The sequence below is a fragment of the Salvia hispanica genome, chromosome 3 (assembly GCF_023119035.1).
Source record: "Salvia hispanica cultivar TCC Black 2014 chromosome 3, UniMelb_Shisp_WGS_1.0, whole genome shotgun sequence".
Taxonomy (NCBI): Eukaryota; Viridiplantae; Streptophyta; class Magnoliopsida; order Lamiales; family Lamiaceae; genus Salvia; species Salvia hispanica.
Window position 1 is genome coordinate 50441832 of NC_062967.1, and position 16188 is coordinate 50458019.

At 33.7% G+C, this 16188-nt stretch overlaps 1 protein-coding gene across 1 annotated transcript; it reads left to right on the forward strand.

Moving 5' to 3' along the window:
* The first annotated feature begins 6523 nt into the window (after positions 1-6523).
* Positions 6524-10309, forward strand: LOC125213127 (glucan endo-1,3-beta-glucosidase 8-like). Its single transcript, XM_048113494.1, has 5 exons — positions 6524-7100; positions 7197-8261; positions 9045-9267; positions 9502-9905; positions 10184-10309. The coding sequence occupies exons 1-4, from the start codon at positions 6772-6774 to the stop codon at positions 9778-9780; spliced, it is 1896 nt and encodes a 631-aa protein (XP_047969451.1). The 5' UTR covers positions 6524-6771; the 3' UTR covers positions 9781-9905; positions 10184-10309.
* Positions 10310-16188: the final 5879 nt, after the last annotated feature.

Below are 16188 nucleotides of genomic sequence, written 5' to 3' on the forward strand. Positions count from 1 at the left end.
AAATAAATGTATAACTATAGATAAATAGTAATAACCACATCGAGAAAATTTCTTCTTTTTGCAAAGAATACGTGATGCAATGGGGCATAACAATGAGGAATGAATTATACGCTAGCAAATGATACATATTTATAGACAAAAAGTTGAAAGTATTATGTATATTCCTTGGAACCGTGCTTTGAATCCTTGTTTTATGCATGGAGAAATAAACAATGACTGATTTTAGTTATAGATAAATAACTACAAATTAGTAATAAGCTAAGCATCGACACACATACCATCCGATCGTGGAACACACATTCCAAGAAGATTACATTGGTTTGTCCACGTTTAATGAACATAAATATGCATGCACAAAACTCGAATCATTGACGAAGTATTATTAGGATATAGATCGTTAAGGAATGTGAATTCCTTGATATGAACAAATTGTACTTTTGCCACAAATTTGTGATGGAGTGAGAGAGACGATGAAGAAGTGAAATAAAATCTTGCAAATGATACATATTTATAGATATAAAGTATTAAAAATGAATCATTAAAGTGGTGGTTGCAAAATAATAAGAAACAATTATATTTTATCCATTTGAATATTGTGAGTCAATAAAGTAACTCCTAAATTGAGTGAGACTAATAATCATCAAAATAATTGATTCTTAAAAAACGTATGTAGTTGTTTGTTGTGGTTTTCGAAAAACATATTTGTAATGCCCCCTCTTAATTTTTCAGTAAATATTGAATTCTCTATTTAATGCAATAAAATAGAGCATTGAGATTTCCAGCAAATCATTTAAAATAAACTGCTAAAAGTAACGGCCAAATAATTTCTAAAATTGAAATTAAGATATTTTTTCTTCCCAAGAGCATTGATTTTAGACGCCTAACTCTCGAAACGTCAAATATAGAGCATTGATCTTCCTGCGAATCATTACACGGACTAAATCAGAATTATTATTAATACAATGCTTAATTTTGGAGGCAGTTACAAATCTCATAAATAGCTGCAAATTTGAAAATTTTAATCATTTTTCAATGTAACTGCCGAATTTATAGAAAATAAACTTTGTACCCAAAATTCTTAAATATTTAAATTATGGCCAAAACTCGCCTTTTATATATGCATAGATTCTCTACATGTTTTGCGTCAATTTCCATCGATTAATTGCGATAAACGAAATTGAGTGCACAGAAAAGTTTGTAATCTCTATAGATAGCCGTTAAGAAAGTGGGCCCCCCTTCCCTCTGATAATCAATCCAGTTGATCACCAATTTAGCTAAACAGTCCTTCCTTGTTCTTATTAGTTACCAACAGACATCATTACTAGATAGTTTCATCAAAATGTTTGGTTGCGTTATGATAAGGCTTTGTCCAATTAATGCTAAACCTTCCTTTCTCTGTTACCTGCTGTTTTATAAGAAAGACTTTGTTGAAACTTCAAACACATCCCCCCAAAATAATCTTCACACAGAAACAACACATGTTCCCACAAACTCTTCCTTTTCATAGAATGAGGGGAAATCATCAAAACTCAAAAGGACTGGAAAGAAGCAGGCTCTTGTCCTTTTTGAATTTCCTTGGTGGCTCAACCATTCGAATTTCCTTCTCTCAGTTGCAAACCATTTGAGAAACTTCATTGCAAATTAGAGATGGATCCATAGACTGTACGTTTTTTATTCCCTGTTGAATTCACTGTTACTTTCACAATGTGTTGCCTAATCTTGATGTATATTCTCATCTTTTAAGCCTCCTTTGTGATTATGCATTTTTTTCTTACAATTGAATGAAGCTTTTGAATCTTTTATTTCATTTAATATAGTTGAATCTTTGGATGGATGTCTTCTACTATAAATTACATTTAACTTGCAATAGGTTTATATGGTTTGCTTCCTTGAAATTATGAACTTTGGTCGAAATGTGATAAGTATTTCTTTCTATGAATTTTAAAATATTACAAAAATTATCAACTTCGATCGCGTTGTCAATTTTTCACACTTTTATAATTTTGCGAAATCTACACACATAGCAACATGGAAAGATGAAGCGACAAATGAATGTATTCAAACAACATGGTGATAATATTAAGATTAGTTTAAGTAGTCTTTAAAATTATGAAACTTTGTTCGAAATTTGGGATCTATTTGTTGCAAAAATTAGTCAAATCGGAAGTAATATGGTATTTTCATACATAGTGGACTAGTGATGCAGTTATAATGAAAAAAATTATAATAACCATATATCATACATTCATACTCCCCTTCGTTCATGAAAAATGATCCAATTTGTAGATTACATGAGTTTTAATGAGAAATTGATGAATTAAAAGAGGAGTGAAAAAATAGATAAGGTAGGAGAGAGAACGAGAAAAAATATGAGAGGTGAAAAAAAAATCAATAAATTATGAAAAGAAAATTTCTATTTTGTAATAAGACAATTCTTCGTGGGCACCCCAAAATAGAAAATGAGATTATTTTTTTATGATCGAATGGAATATATCCCTCCGTTCCATAGTAATAGAGTCATTTTGCCATTTTGGCACGTTCCATAATAATAGAGTCATTTCCCTTTTTAGTAAAAGTCAACACATTTTTCCACACCTACTTTACTCTCTCTTACTTTTTTTCTCTCTTCATCTCTCTACCTTTTTTCTTTTTCCACTCTATTTTCTTTTTACTTAACTCACCTAACACAATTTTTCTTAATCTCTGTGCCAAAAAGTTTCGCCTCCATTACTATGGAACGGAGGGAGTACATTATACGTATGAGATTATAGAACAAGTTGCTTGTAAAGTCATGAACTTTCAACATAGTTTGGTTTTTCTTGTGAACTTTAAATTGCATGAAAAGTCATCAACTTTATCGAATTGTGTAAATTTCTCAGCCGATCCGACCCGATAGACTTCCAACACAACTTTATCCTACGTGACGCGCCGGAGGCATGACTCGGCAAATGACAAATTTAGGGTTCCATTTGAATTGTGGAATTAATGCTGCTACTTTTATGCTGAATTCGATGTGTAGAATTTGATTTGTAGGTTTATGTCGATTTGTATGTTGAATTCGATTTGTACGTTTTCATTTGTTCTTCTTGTATGTTTGTGACAAGTCAAGGATCAGAGATTGCCAAGATAGAAGAGAAACAATTAGAATTAGTGGAGTTTTGCCAAGTCACATCTCCGACGCGCCACGTAGGATAAGTAATTGTATCGGAAATCTAGCGGGTCAAGTCAGATGAGAAATTTACACAGTCCGGTAAAGTTCATGACTTTTCATATAAGTTCACGGAAAAACCAAACTATTTTAAAAATTCATGACTTTATAGACAATTTGCCCGAGATTATATAATATACCAATGATATAGGTGTCATGGAATAATAAATAAACATGTAACACTACATATTACACATGTGATGAAAAATTATATACATCTGATAATTAAGTGTGCTCTATGTAAGGGAACATTGATTTAGTTGTAATAGAAAAATTGTAATAATCATATAACATAATACATTATATGTAAGATATTGGTAGAATAAATTTAATAGCTGAGAAAAAAAGAATAATTCCGTATAGGGGTGTATTACGGTCAGAACAGTGTTACGGTCAGAACGTCAAATCATGTACATTTTATGCACATATAATGTACCACCCCCATATAATGTACTACATTATATGAGGATGTACATTATATTGGGGTGGTACATTATTACATATGGGGGTGGTACATTATATGTGCATAAAATGTACATGGTTTGACGTTCTGACAATATTTAACGTTTTGACCTGAATAAATCCCATTCCGTATATATATATGAACCAAAGAAATAATTTGTCGATATATAATTGTCAAAATCGATTCAGCAAATGTAATATAATCATGTTGAATTAACTTAATTAAATATGTCGATACAACTTTATAATAAAATATTGTCCACTGTTTAATGAAATGAGTAAATTACTGTTTTGTCATTTTCAAAATTATTCAATGATTTAATAATTTCCACATGGATTAATAATTAATTACACATGTTAGATTTGAAAATTCAGTTATCAAAAATATACTCCCTCCGTCCCACATAATTTGGGACACTTTGACCCGGTACGGGTTTTAAGAAATCTAATGGAAAGTGAGTTGAAAAAGTTAATGGAATGTGAGTCCTACTTTTAAAGTATTAATTTTAAAATAAAATGTGAGTAGGAATGAATTAATGGAATATAAAATCCACTACCAAAAATGATAAAAGTGAAGTGTGTCAAATTATATGGAACAGACTAAAATAGAATAACTTTTTAAGTTTACTAACTTCCTACTAATACAGGCCATTTGATTTTAGGGACAGATGCCAGCTAATATTCCACATCAGCATCAGTTTTTATATTTAAAATTCATTTTTGAAAGCAAAAAGGGTATTATTGGAAGTTAATACTATTTATTTAGTTATGGTAAATTCCTAAACTGCCGATAATGTAGGTGTGAAACACGGTAAGTTATGATATTCCTTTTTGTATGGTTGACTTGCAAAGATTTAATTACATTTCACCTGCCCTTATCGTATTGACCCATCAAGCACCGGATAATTTCATATTATATTCGGGTAAACTATTTAAAAAATAGTTTAATTTTATCATTTTAATTGGAGCGTCCATAAAAAATAGTCTCATTTCAAAAATGGATTTTTTTTTCTTCTCTCTCTTATACTTGTTCTCCTTTCAAACATATTAAAAAAAAAGAATATGAATAAAAATAATTAAAATAATATTACTCCTTCCGTCCACAAATAAGACTATTTTTTTTTGTGGACGGAGGGAGTAATATTATTTTAATTACTTTTATTCATAATATTTTTTTTTAATATGCTTTAATTTTATTCTCTACATAATTGTAAATCATGTTTAAATCACGTAAATCAGATGTTTGTTGTGTAAATTAGGCTTAATCGTGTAATATCATATTTGGGTTTATCATGTAGTGTCAACCCATGTCGGGTTCACGTTCAGATTGACAATTTTTTCTTAACAAGTTAGGTTTAGGTTAGACTTTATTAGGTTGGGTCGCAATAAAGTAGACTTGATAACGGCCCAATCCACGTGATTTTCCACCTCCAGACCCAACCCAATAAGGCCCAACACGAATATGTCATGTTAAGGATATTCCCAACTCAAACATGAATCCAACATGCTATATTTAAACTTGAACACAACCCAAATACACTAACAATACGATATAATATGCATTGACATGACACCATAGCAACACGAATCCGATTTACACGATTAATATCTTATATAAGATCTTTGTGATCTAAATTTGATTGTTTCATTATTGAACAATATCGTATATATGTAGATGTATTAGGGTGAAAATACGTCCATAATGGTAACTAAGATAAAATATGTTGGATAACAATATGAACCGTCTAGATTTAATGAAAACACGTGTCATTATAATTAATCTGCAATAATTTGGTGGTTGACAAGTCATTTGTACTAATACAAAGTCGAAAATACACTTCTTAATTTTTAGTATAACATTTGCACCTCATGATACTCGAATTATTGGAATTAGTATTTTCATGAAAATTATCATTCGCACAATTACAAATTCAGTAAATTTGCTTTTTTATAATACTATTGAATTTAAGTAGTTATAACATTTGCAATAAATCTCATTATAATGAACATATATGCTTACATATTATATGGTTCCGTGCAAATTTTTGTTCTGTCATGCAATTAGAAATTCGTTAAAATTTGTGAAAAATTATCTTTAATTAAATATACTGCTTCCGTCACATGCTACTCGCACTTTCTTTTTCAAACCCGTCGCAAACCACTTGCAGTATTTTTTTAAGTACTAAAATTTAGAGTAATTAATTAAGATAGTATTAGAGTTAATTAAGTACTATCTTATTTAATATTTCTTATTTATATTTATAATGCTAATTTAATTACACTAATCACTCAATCAATTTATGATTCAAAAAGAAAAAATGCTATTAGCATGAGTATAATTTATAAAAAAAAATTAAATCTGAAAAGCTATATGAAATTTAATATTTCTTAGTTAATTTTAAATTTAGAGTTATTTATTGAATATTTTATATATGGTGATTGAATTCTTAATATAAGTATGTTATTTAAATTTCGAATAATATGGTAAATCTATTGATTTTGTAATATGTACCCCACATACCGACTTTATTACGATATTTAATAAATTTGCTGCAAATCCAAACCATTTAGCTAGGGTGCATCTTATTGAAAAAGAAAAGTATTAGGATTATGTTTGTAATCTCAATGCTCAGTTGAGATATAGCCGTTAAGAAAGTGGGGCCCTTTCCCCCTTATATTCAATCCAGTTCATCACCACCTAATAATTCTAGTGTTTGACATAGGATTAATATTTATTTGTTTTTGTCTTTATTTGGATAGATTGAATAAAAGAAATCAGAGATGAAGTCGATTCAAATTGAAAGCTCTATGTATCCGTTTTAATACACATAATCTCCATTTTAAAGTTAACCCTGAGTTATTACCAACCTGTCTCATTACTACATAGATTGAATAAAATGTTGGTTGCTTTATAAGAAAGGCTTGTTCAAATAATCTCTCCACTACTCCACCTTCTTCACAGAGAAAGAGAGAGAAAGAGCACACGTTCCCACAAACTCTCCACCTTTTCATCTTCGATTAGTTTCCCCTTTACAGTTTATAGAAAGAGGGTGAATCATCAAAACTCAAAAGGGGCAAAAATCTTTTAATTTGAGGTAGCAATGCCAAGATCAATACTTGTAATAACAGGGTGGTGGTTTTTGCTTCTGGTAATGGGGATTGAGGGGCTTGGGGTGAACTGGGGCACCATGGCAAACCACAAGCTGCCGCCGAAGACGGTGGTGCAGCTCCTCAAAGACAACGGCATCAGCAAGGTGAAGCTCTTCGACGCCGATCAATCCACCATGAGCGCCCTCGCCGGCTCCGGCATCGAGGTCATGATCGCCATCCCCAACAACCAGCTCTCCGCCATGAACTCCTACGCCCGCGCCAAGGACTTCGTCCGCCGCAACGTCTCCCGCTACAATTTCGACGGCGGCGTCACCATCAAGTAAGAATTCGAATTCACCACTTTCCCTTTTCCCCCAATTTCTCCCTCAATTTTGCCCTAATTTTCCCCCTGTTTCCCCAATTCCTCTGTTTTCAGATATGTTGCAGTTGGAAATGAGCCCTTCCTCACATCCTACAACAACTCATTTCTCAACACAACATTCCCAGCTCTTGCAAACATTCAGAATGCTCTGAACGAAGCTGGCCTCGGCGACTCCATCAAAGCCACTGTTCCATTGAATGCTGACGTGTACGGCTCCCCTGAAACCAACCCTGTTCCCTCAGCCGGGAGGTTCCGGCCGGATATCCTCCCTCAAATGACCCAAATCGTCCAGTTCTTAGCCAAGAACAAGGCCCCTTTCACCATCAACATCTACCCTTTCCTGAGCCTCTACGCCAACGAGCACTTCCCCGTCGATTACGCCTTCTTCGACGGGGTAGCCACGCCAATCCTCGACAACGCCATCCAATACACCAACGTGTTCGATGCCAATTTCGACACGTTGGTGTCGTCTCTAAAAGCAGTGGGGCTCGGTGACATGGAGATCATCGTTGGAGAGGTCGGGTGGCCAACGGACGGAGACAGGAACGCCAACACAAACTACGCGCTGAGGTTCTACAGAGGACTCCTCCCGAGGCTTGCATCCAATAAAGGAACCCCTCTTCGCCCCGGTTACATTGAAGTGTACTTGTTCGGCCTTTTAGACGAGGACATCAAGAGCATCGCTCCCGGTAACTTTGAGCGCCATTGGGGGATTTTCAAGTATGACGGACAGCCTAAGTTCCCCATGGACTTGTCCGGGCAGCTACAGGACAAGTACCTCGTTGGTGCACGAGATGTAACCTATCTCCCAAAGAAATGGTGCATGATGAGGCCGGACGCCAAGGATCTCTCCAAGCTAGGGGATAATATAAACTTCGCGTGTACCTTTGCCGATTGCACCCCCCTCGGGTATGGTTCTTCGTGCAACACATTAGACGCCAATGGAAACGCGTCGTATGCGTTCAATATGTACTTCCAGGCCCTCGGCCAGAAAGATACCGCCTGCGGTTTCCAGGGCCTTGCCATGCTCACGGATACCAACATATCTCAGGGCAACTGCAATTTCATGATTCAGATAGCGACGACATCATCTTCTACAAGATTGACGCTACTCTTTGGGTTAACCTTGCTTTTGTTATCCCTCAGCCTCTTGTAGATAGAAATGCTCATCCTTTCTATTTTTTGTTTCGATTATTGATACTTATTCATATTAAATGAGAAATTTTCCCATCATATCAAAACGGGACTCGGATTGAAACTATAGTAACTTTATACTTTTGTTTTCTTCTCTAAGTAGAAGCAATGACAAATAGATCTATTTTGAATAAAATCACAAATTCTTAGATTATTTTATAGTACAACAGAAGTTGCAATGCAGACAGTAGATATTTGTAGATTGCTAGTTAATTTCTTTAATAAAGCAAAACCTGCTTTGTGTATGTGAAAGCATGGATATTCTTTTTTTATCAGCCTTTGTGCACTATTCCGTTGTAACATTGCAGCTTTCCCCAGATCCATTCCAACCAGGTCAATACAGTTAGAAATATAGAATTCTCCATGTTCTTACTAACATTGTACTTAGCCACTAGTCCAGCTATGATCTTGTTCACAAATTGGGTGCTTTCATAACTAATAAATGTCCTTGAAGTAGCAGTATAAGCAAATAAATGCCTATGTAAGAATGATGACCACTTTGGTGTCATTGGTAGGATTTTTCTTTTCTTCAACCATAGTTTGATGCATAATTTACAACCATCAATGTGAACAAGTTACCAAAGGAAGGAGGAAACAGCAAAATGAATTAGTCAAACATTAAACAATGCACTATAAAATATCATTTCTTGTATCTAATCTGAATGTTGATGTAAGTTCTACCTGATTTTATTTATTTCCCTCTTACAGAGAGACGCATGCCAGATACATTTATGGTGCATATATGCCCAAGGCGCCTCAATCTCTCGCTTCTTACCTTCTTTTGCAGAGAATAGATGAGGATAAGCTGTTTAATTTGTTCTCGATATATGGGAACATTATTAGAATCAAACTTCTCCAAAACAAACCAGATCATGCATTGGTACAGATGGGTGATGGTTTTCAGGCTGAACTGGCTGTTCATTTTTTGAAGGTACGCAGAAATTTCTTGTTTACATGGCTTTGGTTGATTACATGGCTTTATCTCTGATCTCCTGTAGCATATTTATGATGGCTAGGACTTGCATCTATGTTTACTGTTTGTCTCATAACATCTCTATATGAATGTTGAGTCAGAATCATAGCCCTCACATTGTTAAAACATCTCTATTAGTTGCTTTACTATTAGAACCTGCGGATATGCAACTGGCATCTGGTTCTTATATAGGGGGCTATGCTGTTTGGAAAGCGCTTGGAGGTTAACTATTCAAAGCATCCAAACATTACCACTGGAGCTGATACGCATGAGTACTCCAACTCAAATCTCAATCGTTTCAATCGAAATGCAGCCAAAAATTACAGGTATTGTTGCTCACCAACAAAAATGATCCACATCTCAACTCTCCCCCAGGATGTAACTGAAGAAGAAATAGTAAATCATTTGGAAGAGCATGGAACAATTGCTAGTGAGATGAATGGAAAGAAGCAGGCTCTTGTCGTTTTTTGAAAACGAGGAGTAGGCTACAGAAGCTTTTGTGTGCAAGCATGCTACTTCCCTTGGTGGTTCAACCATTCGAATATCCTTCTCTCTTTGAGTAACTTCATTGCAAATTAGAGATGGATCCATAGACTGTACGTTTTTTATTCCCTGTTGAATTCATGTTACTTTCACAATGTTTTGCCTAATCTTGAGTATATTCTCATCTTTTAAGCCTCCTTTGTGATTATGCATTTTTTTCTTACAATTGAATGAAGCATTCTAATATTTGTTTGTAGCCTAGTTGAAGTGTGATGCATATATATGAGGGAGATTTAGGGTGTTTGGTATATCTCTAAGCATGGTCTTGTAGCATGGGTTCAATTTTGTCATTCTTATTGGTGGTGTTCCTGATTTGAGCCACTTTTTTCAGGTACAAAGAAGTAAAAAGGTGGGAGCATAAAATTGAACCCTCCTGTTTCCTTTGCTTGCAATGGACTAAAACTGTATACTACATAAATTTGTACTGATTTTACAGTGGGTTGTGCAAATTTCTTTTCCTCCAAGTTGGATGGATGGCTTCTACTATCAAATTGCATTTCTTACAATAGGGAATATAATTTCTGTGGTTTGCTTCCTGTGTAAGAAACTGGTTATTAAAAAATGGCCTTGAAATTATAAACTTTTGTCAAAATGTGATATTTTCTATGAATTCTAAAATATTACAAAAAATTACGAACTTTGATCATTTTGTTTTTTTTTTTACACTTTTATAATTTGCGAAATCAACAGGCATAGCAACTTTGTGTTGGAATGACTTAGACTTGGATTTTGGCTATCCAACATCGTTTAGAAGTTAAAAAGTCATTTTATTATTTCTCCAAATATTTTAAATTTCATCGTTTGCGGTAGGCCTGTCAAAATGGATATCGGGTATTGGATACCCGATATCCAAACCCGAAAAAGTCGGATAATTGGATACCCGAAACCCGATTTTTCGGGTATCGGATCGGGATCGGGTAGTGAGAATTTTGGATTATCGGTATCGGGTTATCCGATATCCGATCGGGTATACCCGAATTATCCGATTTATCCGATTTATTTTCTAAAATTAATAAATTATATTTTCATTATAACTAAACGTAATTTAACTTCTTAACTATAATTTAATTAATACTTAATAGTTAGCATATATCTTATATGTAATTTAATTTTTTAATTAAATTTTAATTTCATTGACTTGTGATATTTATAATTTTGAATTTTTTGATGATATTATTGTTAGATCTTGATTCTTATGAATTATTGAATTGTGATATTTATAAAGGATGAATGTTTGAACTTATGAATTTTGATGGTTATTGACTTATTGTGGATGGATAAAAAAATTTAATATGTACTATAACTTATGAATTTTGTATTTTTCAAAGTTTGTAGTTATTTTCTTTTAAATTCGAACTACTACAAGAATTTTGTATTCCTAAAAGTTTGTAGTTATTTTCTCTTTAATTCGAGCTACTATAAGAATTTTGTATTTCTAAAAGTTTGTAGTTATTTTTACTTGGATATTAGTACTTCAACTTTGTATTAAATTTGAATTAAATAATATTAAATAAATTCTAAAACTACTACAATTGGGACTGGATACCCGATTTTTCGGGACTGGATACCCGAGTCGGGTATTTGGGTACCCGAAATCAAATTCGGGTCGGGTATCGGGTATTGAATTTTGGGAATTTCGGGATCGGGTACCCGAAAATTTCGGATCGGGTATCCGCGGGTACCCAATTTGACAGACCTAGTTTGCGGTTTATTTCTTTTAAATTCAAGGGTTTCCTAACCACATATGATTTTTCTTTTCTTCTTTTTTTTTATTATCATTTTTTATTGTGTATAATTTTATTTTTCTTTTCCTTTGTGGTATATGATTTATGAATAATGAGTTTTATTATTTTGAAGTCAAATTTTGATTATTTATAATATTTTCATTTTTAAAAAACTATGGTTTGGTTAATTACTTATCCATTTAAGTCATTCTCTACATGTTTTGCGTCAATTTCCATTGATTAATTGCGATAAACGAAATTCAGTACACAAAAAAAGTTTGTAAAACTCATGCAATTCCATCATATTCAAGAATAACAAAAACAACATATGTTCGAAAACTAAGAAATTCATGACACTGAAAACAACCAAGCTGAAATAAAACTCCTATTTTCAACTACTGATCCTAATCACAAGTGTGCTTGTGTGTTTGTTTAGCATTAACCAACACAAATTACTATTTAACCAACATTAAAGATTATAATCATTGTAAGATAAGCTTATCTATAAGTTGAGCTATATTTGTAAATCCATGAAATACGAAGAAGAAAGACAAAATTAACATGAAACTCTGTTTTTGTGATTCTCCATTTCCTCTTTATTTAAGGAAATTCGTGTCTTCTTCTTCTTCAACAATTTCTTGAATCTGTGTTGCCTTCTGCCACCAAGTCCTGATGATCGGTTTGATTCTGGTCGTTCTATCGGGATTGAGCGCACACGTTTGTTATAATATCAAAAGAAAGATAAACCCTAGTTTAGGTGCTAGGAGGCGATTTCCGCCAAAACCAAATTGAGAATAAATAATTAACTTTATTTCCAAATGAATAGTAATCTATGGAATTCTAGTATTTGTAGAATTCATAAATACTAGAGTCTAATAATATCTTGCAAGATACGTACCAAAATAATGTAACAAGGTAAGGAAAAATAGTGCAACAAAATAAGGGAAATAAAAAAAAGGAAAGAAAATAGTCTTGGCCGCGGCAAGTCATGGCTTGACTTCTACTGCTTGCGACTCACCATTCTCTGCCTCCTCCTTGAGCTGGTCGGATAATGCATCTCCATTGTGTGGCATAGCTTCGGTAGGAAGGGGTGGCGGCTCGAAACAACGCTCTCTTTCTCTTTTTCATTATTGATGATTTCATCAACTTCATCTTCATTGAGAGTTGGAGTTGATATCTTAGGCATCAGGGCTCGGATTGATCCAAAAGAGATATATGTATAATCCGCAACAACATTCTCATCATCACTTGAATTACTTCCTTTCTCCCATTCTTCAACATCCTCCATTCTCTCAATTTCACCATCTTCATCTTCATTGAGAGTTGGAATTGGTATTTTAGGCAGTCGCATCAGGCCTCGGATTAATCCAAAGGATATATCTGTATAATCCGCAACAACATTCTCATCATCACTTGAACTACTTCCTTCCTCCCATTCTTCAACATCCTCCATTCTCTCAATTTCACCATCTTCATCTTCACTGAGAGTTTGATCTCTCAATTTCACCATCTTCATCTTCATTGAGAGTTGGAGTTGATATCTTAGGCCGTGGAATCAGGCGGATTGATCCAAAGGAGATACCATCTTCATCTTCATTGAGAGTTGGAGTTGATATCTTAGGTCGTGGAATCAGGCGGATTGATCTCTCAATTTCACCATCTTCATCTTCATTGAGAGTTGGAGTTGATATCTTAGGCCGTGGAATCAGGCGGACTTCATTGAGAGTTGGAGTTGATATCTTAGGCCGTGGAATCAGGCGGATTGATCCAAAGGAGATACCATCTTCATCTTCATTGAGAGTTGGAGTTGATATCTTAGGCCGTGGAATCAGGCGGATTGATCTCTCAATTTCACTATCTTCATCTTCATTGAGAGTTGGAGTTGATATCTTAGGCCGTGGAATCAGGCGGATTGATCCAAAGGAGATACCATGTTCATCTTCATTGAGAGTTGGAGTTGATATCTTAGGCCGTGGAATCAGGCGGATTGATCTCTCAATTTCACCATCTTCATCTTCATTGAGAGTTCGAGTTGATATCTTAGGCTGTGGAATCAGGCGGATTGATCCAAAGGAGATATGTGTATAATCCGCATCAACATTCCCATCCTCACTTGAACTACTTCCTCTCTCCTCCCATTCTTCAACATCCTCCATTCTCTCAATTTCATCATCTTCATCTTCACTGAGAGTTTGAGTAGATATCTTAGGCAGTTGAATCAGCCATCTCTCAATTTCATCATCTTCATCTTCATTGAGAGTTGGAGTTGATATCTTAGGCCGTGGAATCACGCATCGGATCGATCCAAAGGAGATATGTGTATAATCCGCATCAACATTCTCATCATCACTTGACCTACTTCCTCTCTGCTCCCATTCTTCAACATCCTCCATTATCTCTATCAATTAACCTGTTTCTTTTATTCTCTCTCAGTCTTCTCAGTCTTAATTGTATGGTTTGCGAAGATAGGATTATGTGTTTATATAGACATATAACATATCAATTTAGATGGGGATTTGGATTCGTTATCATCTCGGACTTGGAATTTTGTATCACAAACTCAAATTCAACTAAATCTCTAATTTACTATTTTTAATTATGTACGCAATAAACCTAGTATTTTTAGATTTACTCAAAGTATAAGCTAAATATTAGTATTAATTTGGACATATCTAATTCTGTACGCAATAAACCTAGTATTTGGACATATCTAATTAAGTTAATTCAACATGATTATAGTACATTTGTTGAATCGATTTTGAAAATTATAGTATATGACAAGTCCAAGGGTATTTGTACAATTTTCATCTTTTTGATAAAAGTTTTATTTTCTCTAATTTTATTCTTCTCTTTATCTCATAATTTTTTTTATACTTTATTATATCTCCTCTTAGTTTTTAAACATTAATTTTTCTTAAATTTGTGCAAAAAAAAAAATGCCTTGAATCGTTTGGACGAAGGAAACATTATTTTCAGTTTATATTAGAAAATTAAACCCATTAGATTAAAAAATCTTGTGATCTAAACTTAATTTTGGTTATGCATTCAAAATTGGTTCATTATGAACGGTCTAGACTTAGAAGGAAAACATGGGTCATTATATAATTAATCACAACAATTAACTATGGTTACGTTGACAACCGTCATTTATAACAATATAAATTCGACAATACACAGTATACACTTCTTAACATTTGCACCTCATCATATGCAAATTATTGGAGTCCGTATTTTCAGAAAATTATCATTCACAAAATTACAAATTCATTAAATTTGTTTAATATATATTAGATTTAAGTAATTATAACATTGCAATAAATCTCATTATAATTAACATTTATACTTGCATTTGCATATATTGTTCCGTGCAATTTTTTTGTGAACACGTTACACATGCAATTAGAAATTTGTTAAAATTTGTGTAAACTTACTGTAAATTAAGTACTACTTTCGTTTCATGTTAGTCGCAATTATGTTTTTCAGCACATCACAAACTACTTGCACTATTTATATTTTAAGTATGAATTAGGATATTTAATTAAGATATTAGAATTAATTAACTGTTCCATTATTAAATGTTTGCTTATTACACTTAAAAACACTAATTTAATTCCACTAATTACTCAATCATTGTTTTACGATCCAAAAATAAAAAAAGCACTGAGTACCTTGAGACGGAGAGGGTATAATTTATACAAAAATTTAATCTAGAAAGCTATATAAAATTTCATTTTTTTGCGTTAATTTCAAATTTAGAGTTACATGATTATTGAATTTTTGATGTATGATAATCGGATTTCTAATATGTTAATCGAATTCTTAGTATATGTTATTTAAATTTCTAATGATATGATAAATTGCTTGAGTTTGTAATATATATACTGACTATTACAATATGTAATAAATTTGCTAAAAGAAAAGTGCTTACTCCCTCCGTCCCATAAAAGATATTATACTTGTGGAATGACACGAGATTTTAAAAGGTTTTATTTTGTATGTTAGGTGGAAAGAAAATATAATATTTTGTATTATCGTGAGAGAGAACTTTTTCTAAAAATGGAAATGCGACATCTTTAGTGGGATAAACTAAAAAAGAAAGTGAGATATCTTTTATGGGACGGATGGAGTACTACTTAGAGCATTTCCAATGGGCGGACTTCCCCACGCCCTTCCCATCGCCCTTCCCAAACACATCTTCTGCCACGTTATAAGGACTTCCCACCCTCCTGCCACGTCATAAGGACTTCCCCTGCACAATCCGCTCTTCCCATTGCCCTTCCCGCGCAGACTTCCCGCAATTAAAAAAAAATCACAAATTCACAAATATCTAATTTACGTTACAGAATTAAAATTTCGATACGAATACGAACGGGAAAAATGCGACAACTTCATTAATTTAAAAAAAATTACATAGTCATTAAAATAAAAATACATTGTCATTAAAAAAAATCCCAAGCTTCAACAAATGTGACCCCCGGCTCACTCCTCATCCTCCGCGTCGCCCCGTTGCTAGTGCCGCTGTTGTCGTACCCGCCGCCAGTCTCGGCGCCATCATCTCCAATGGGTGGCATCTCCGAATCGCGCCGGATTGTGTCGATGGCATCCTTCAACA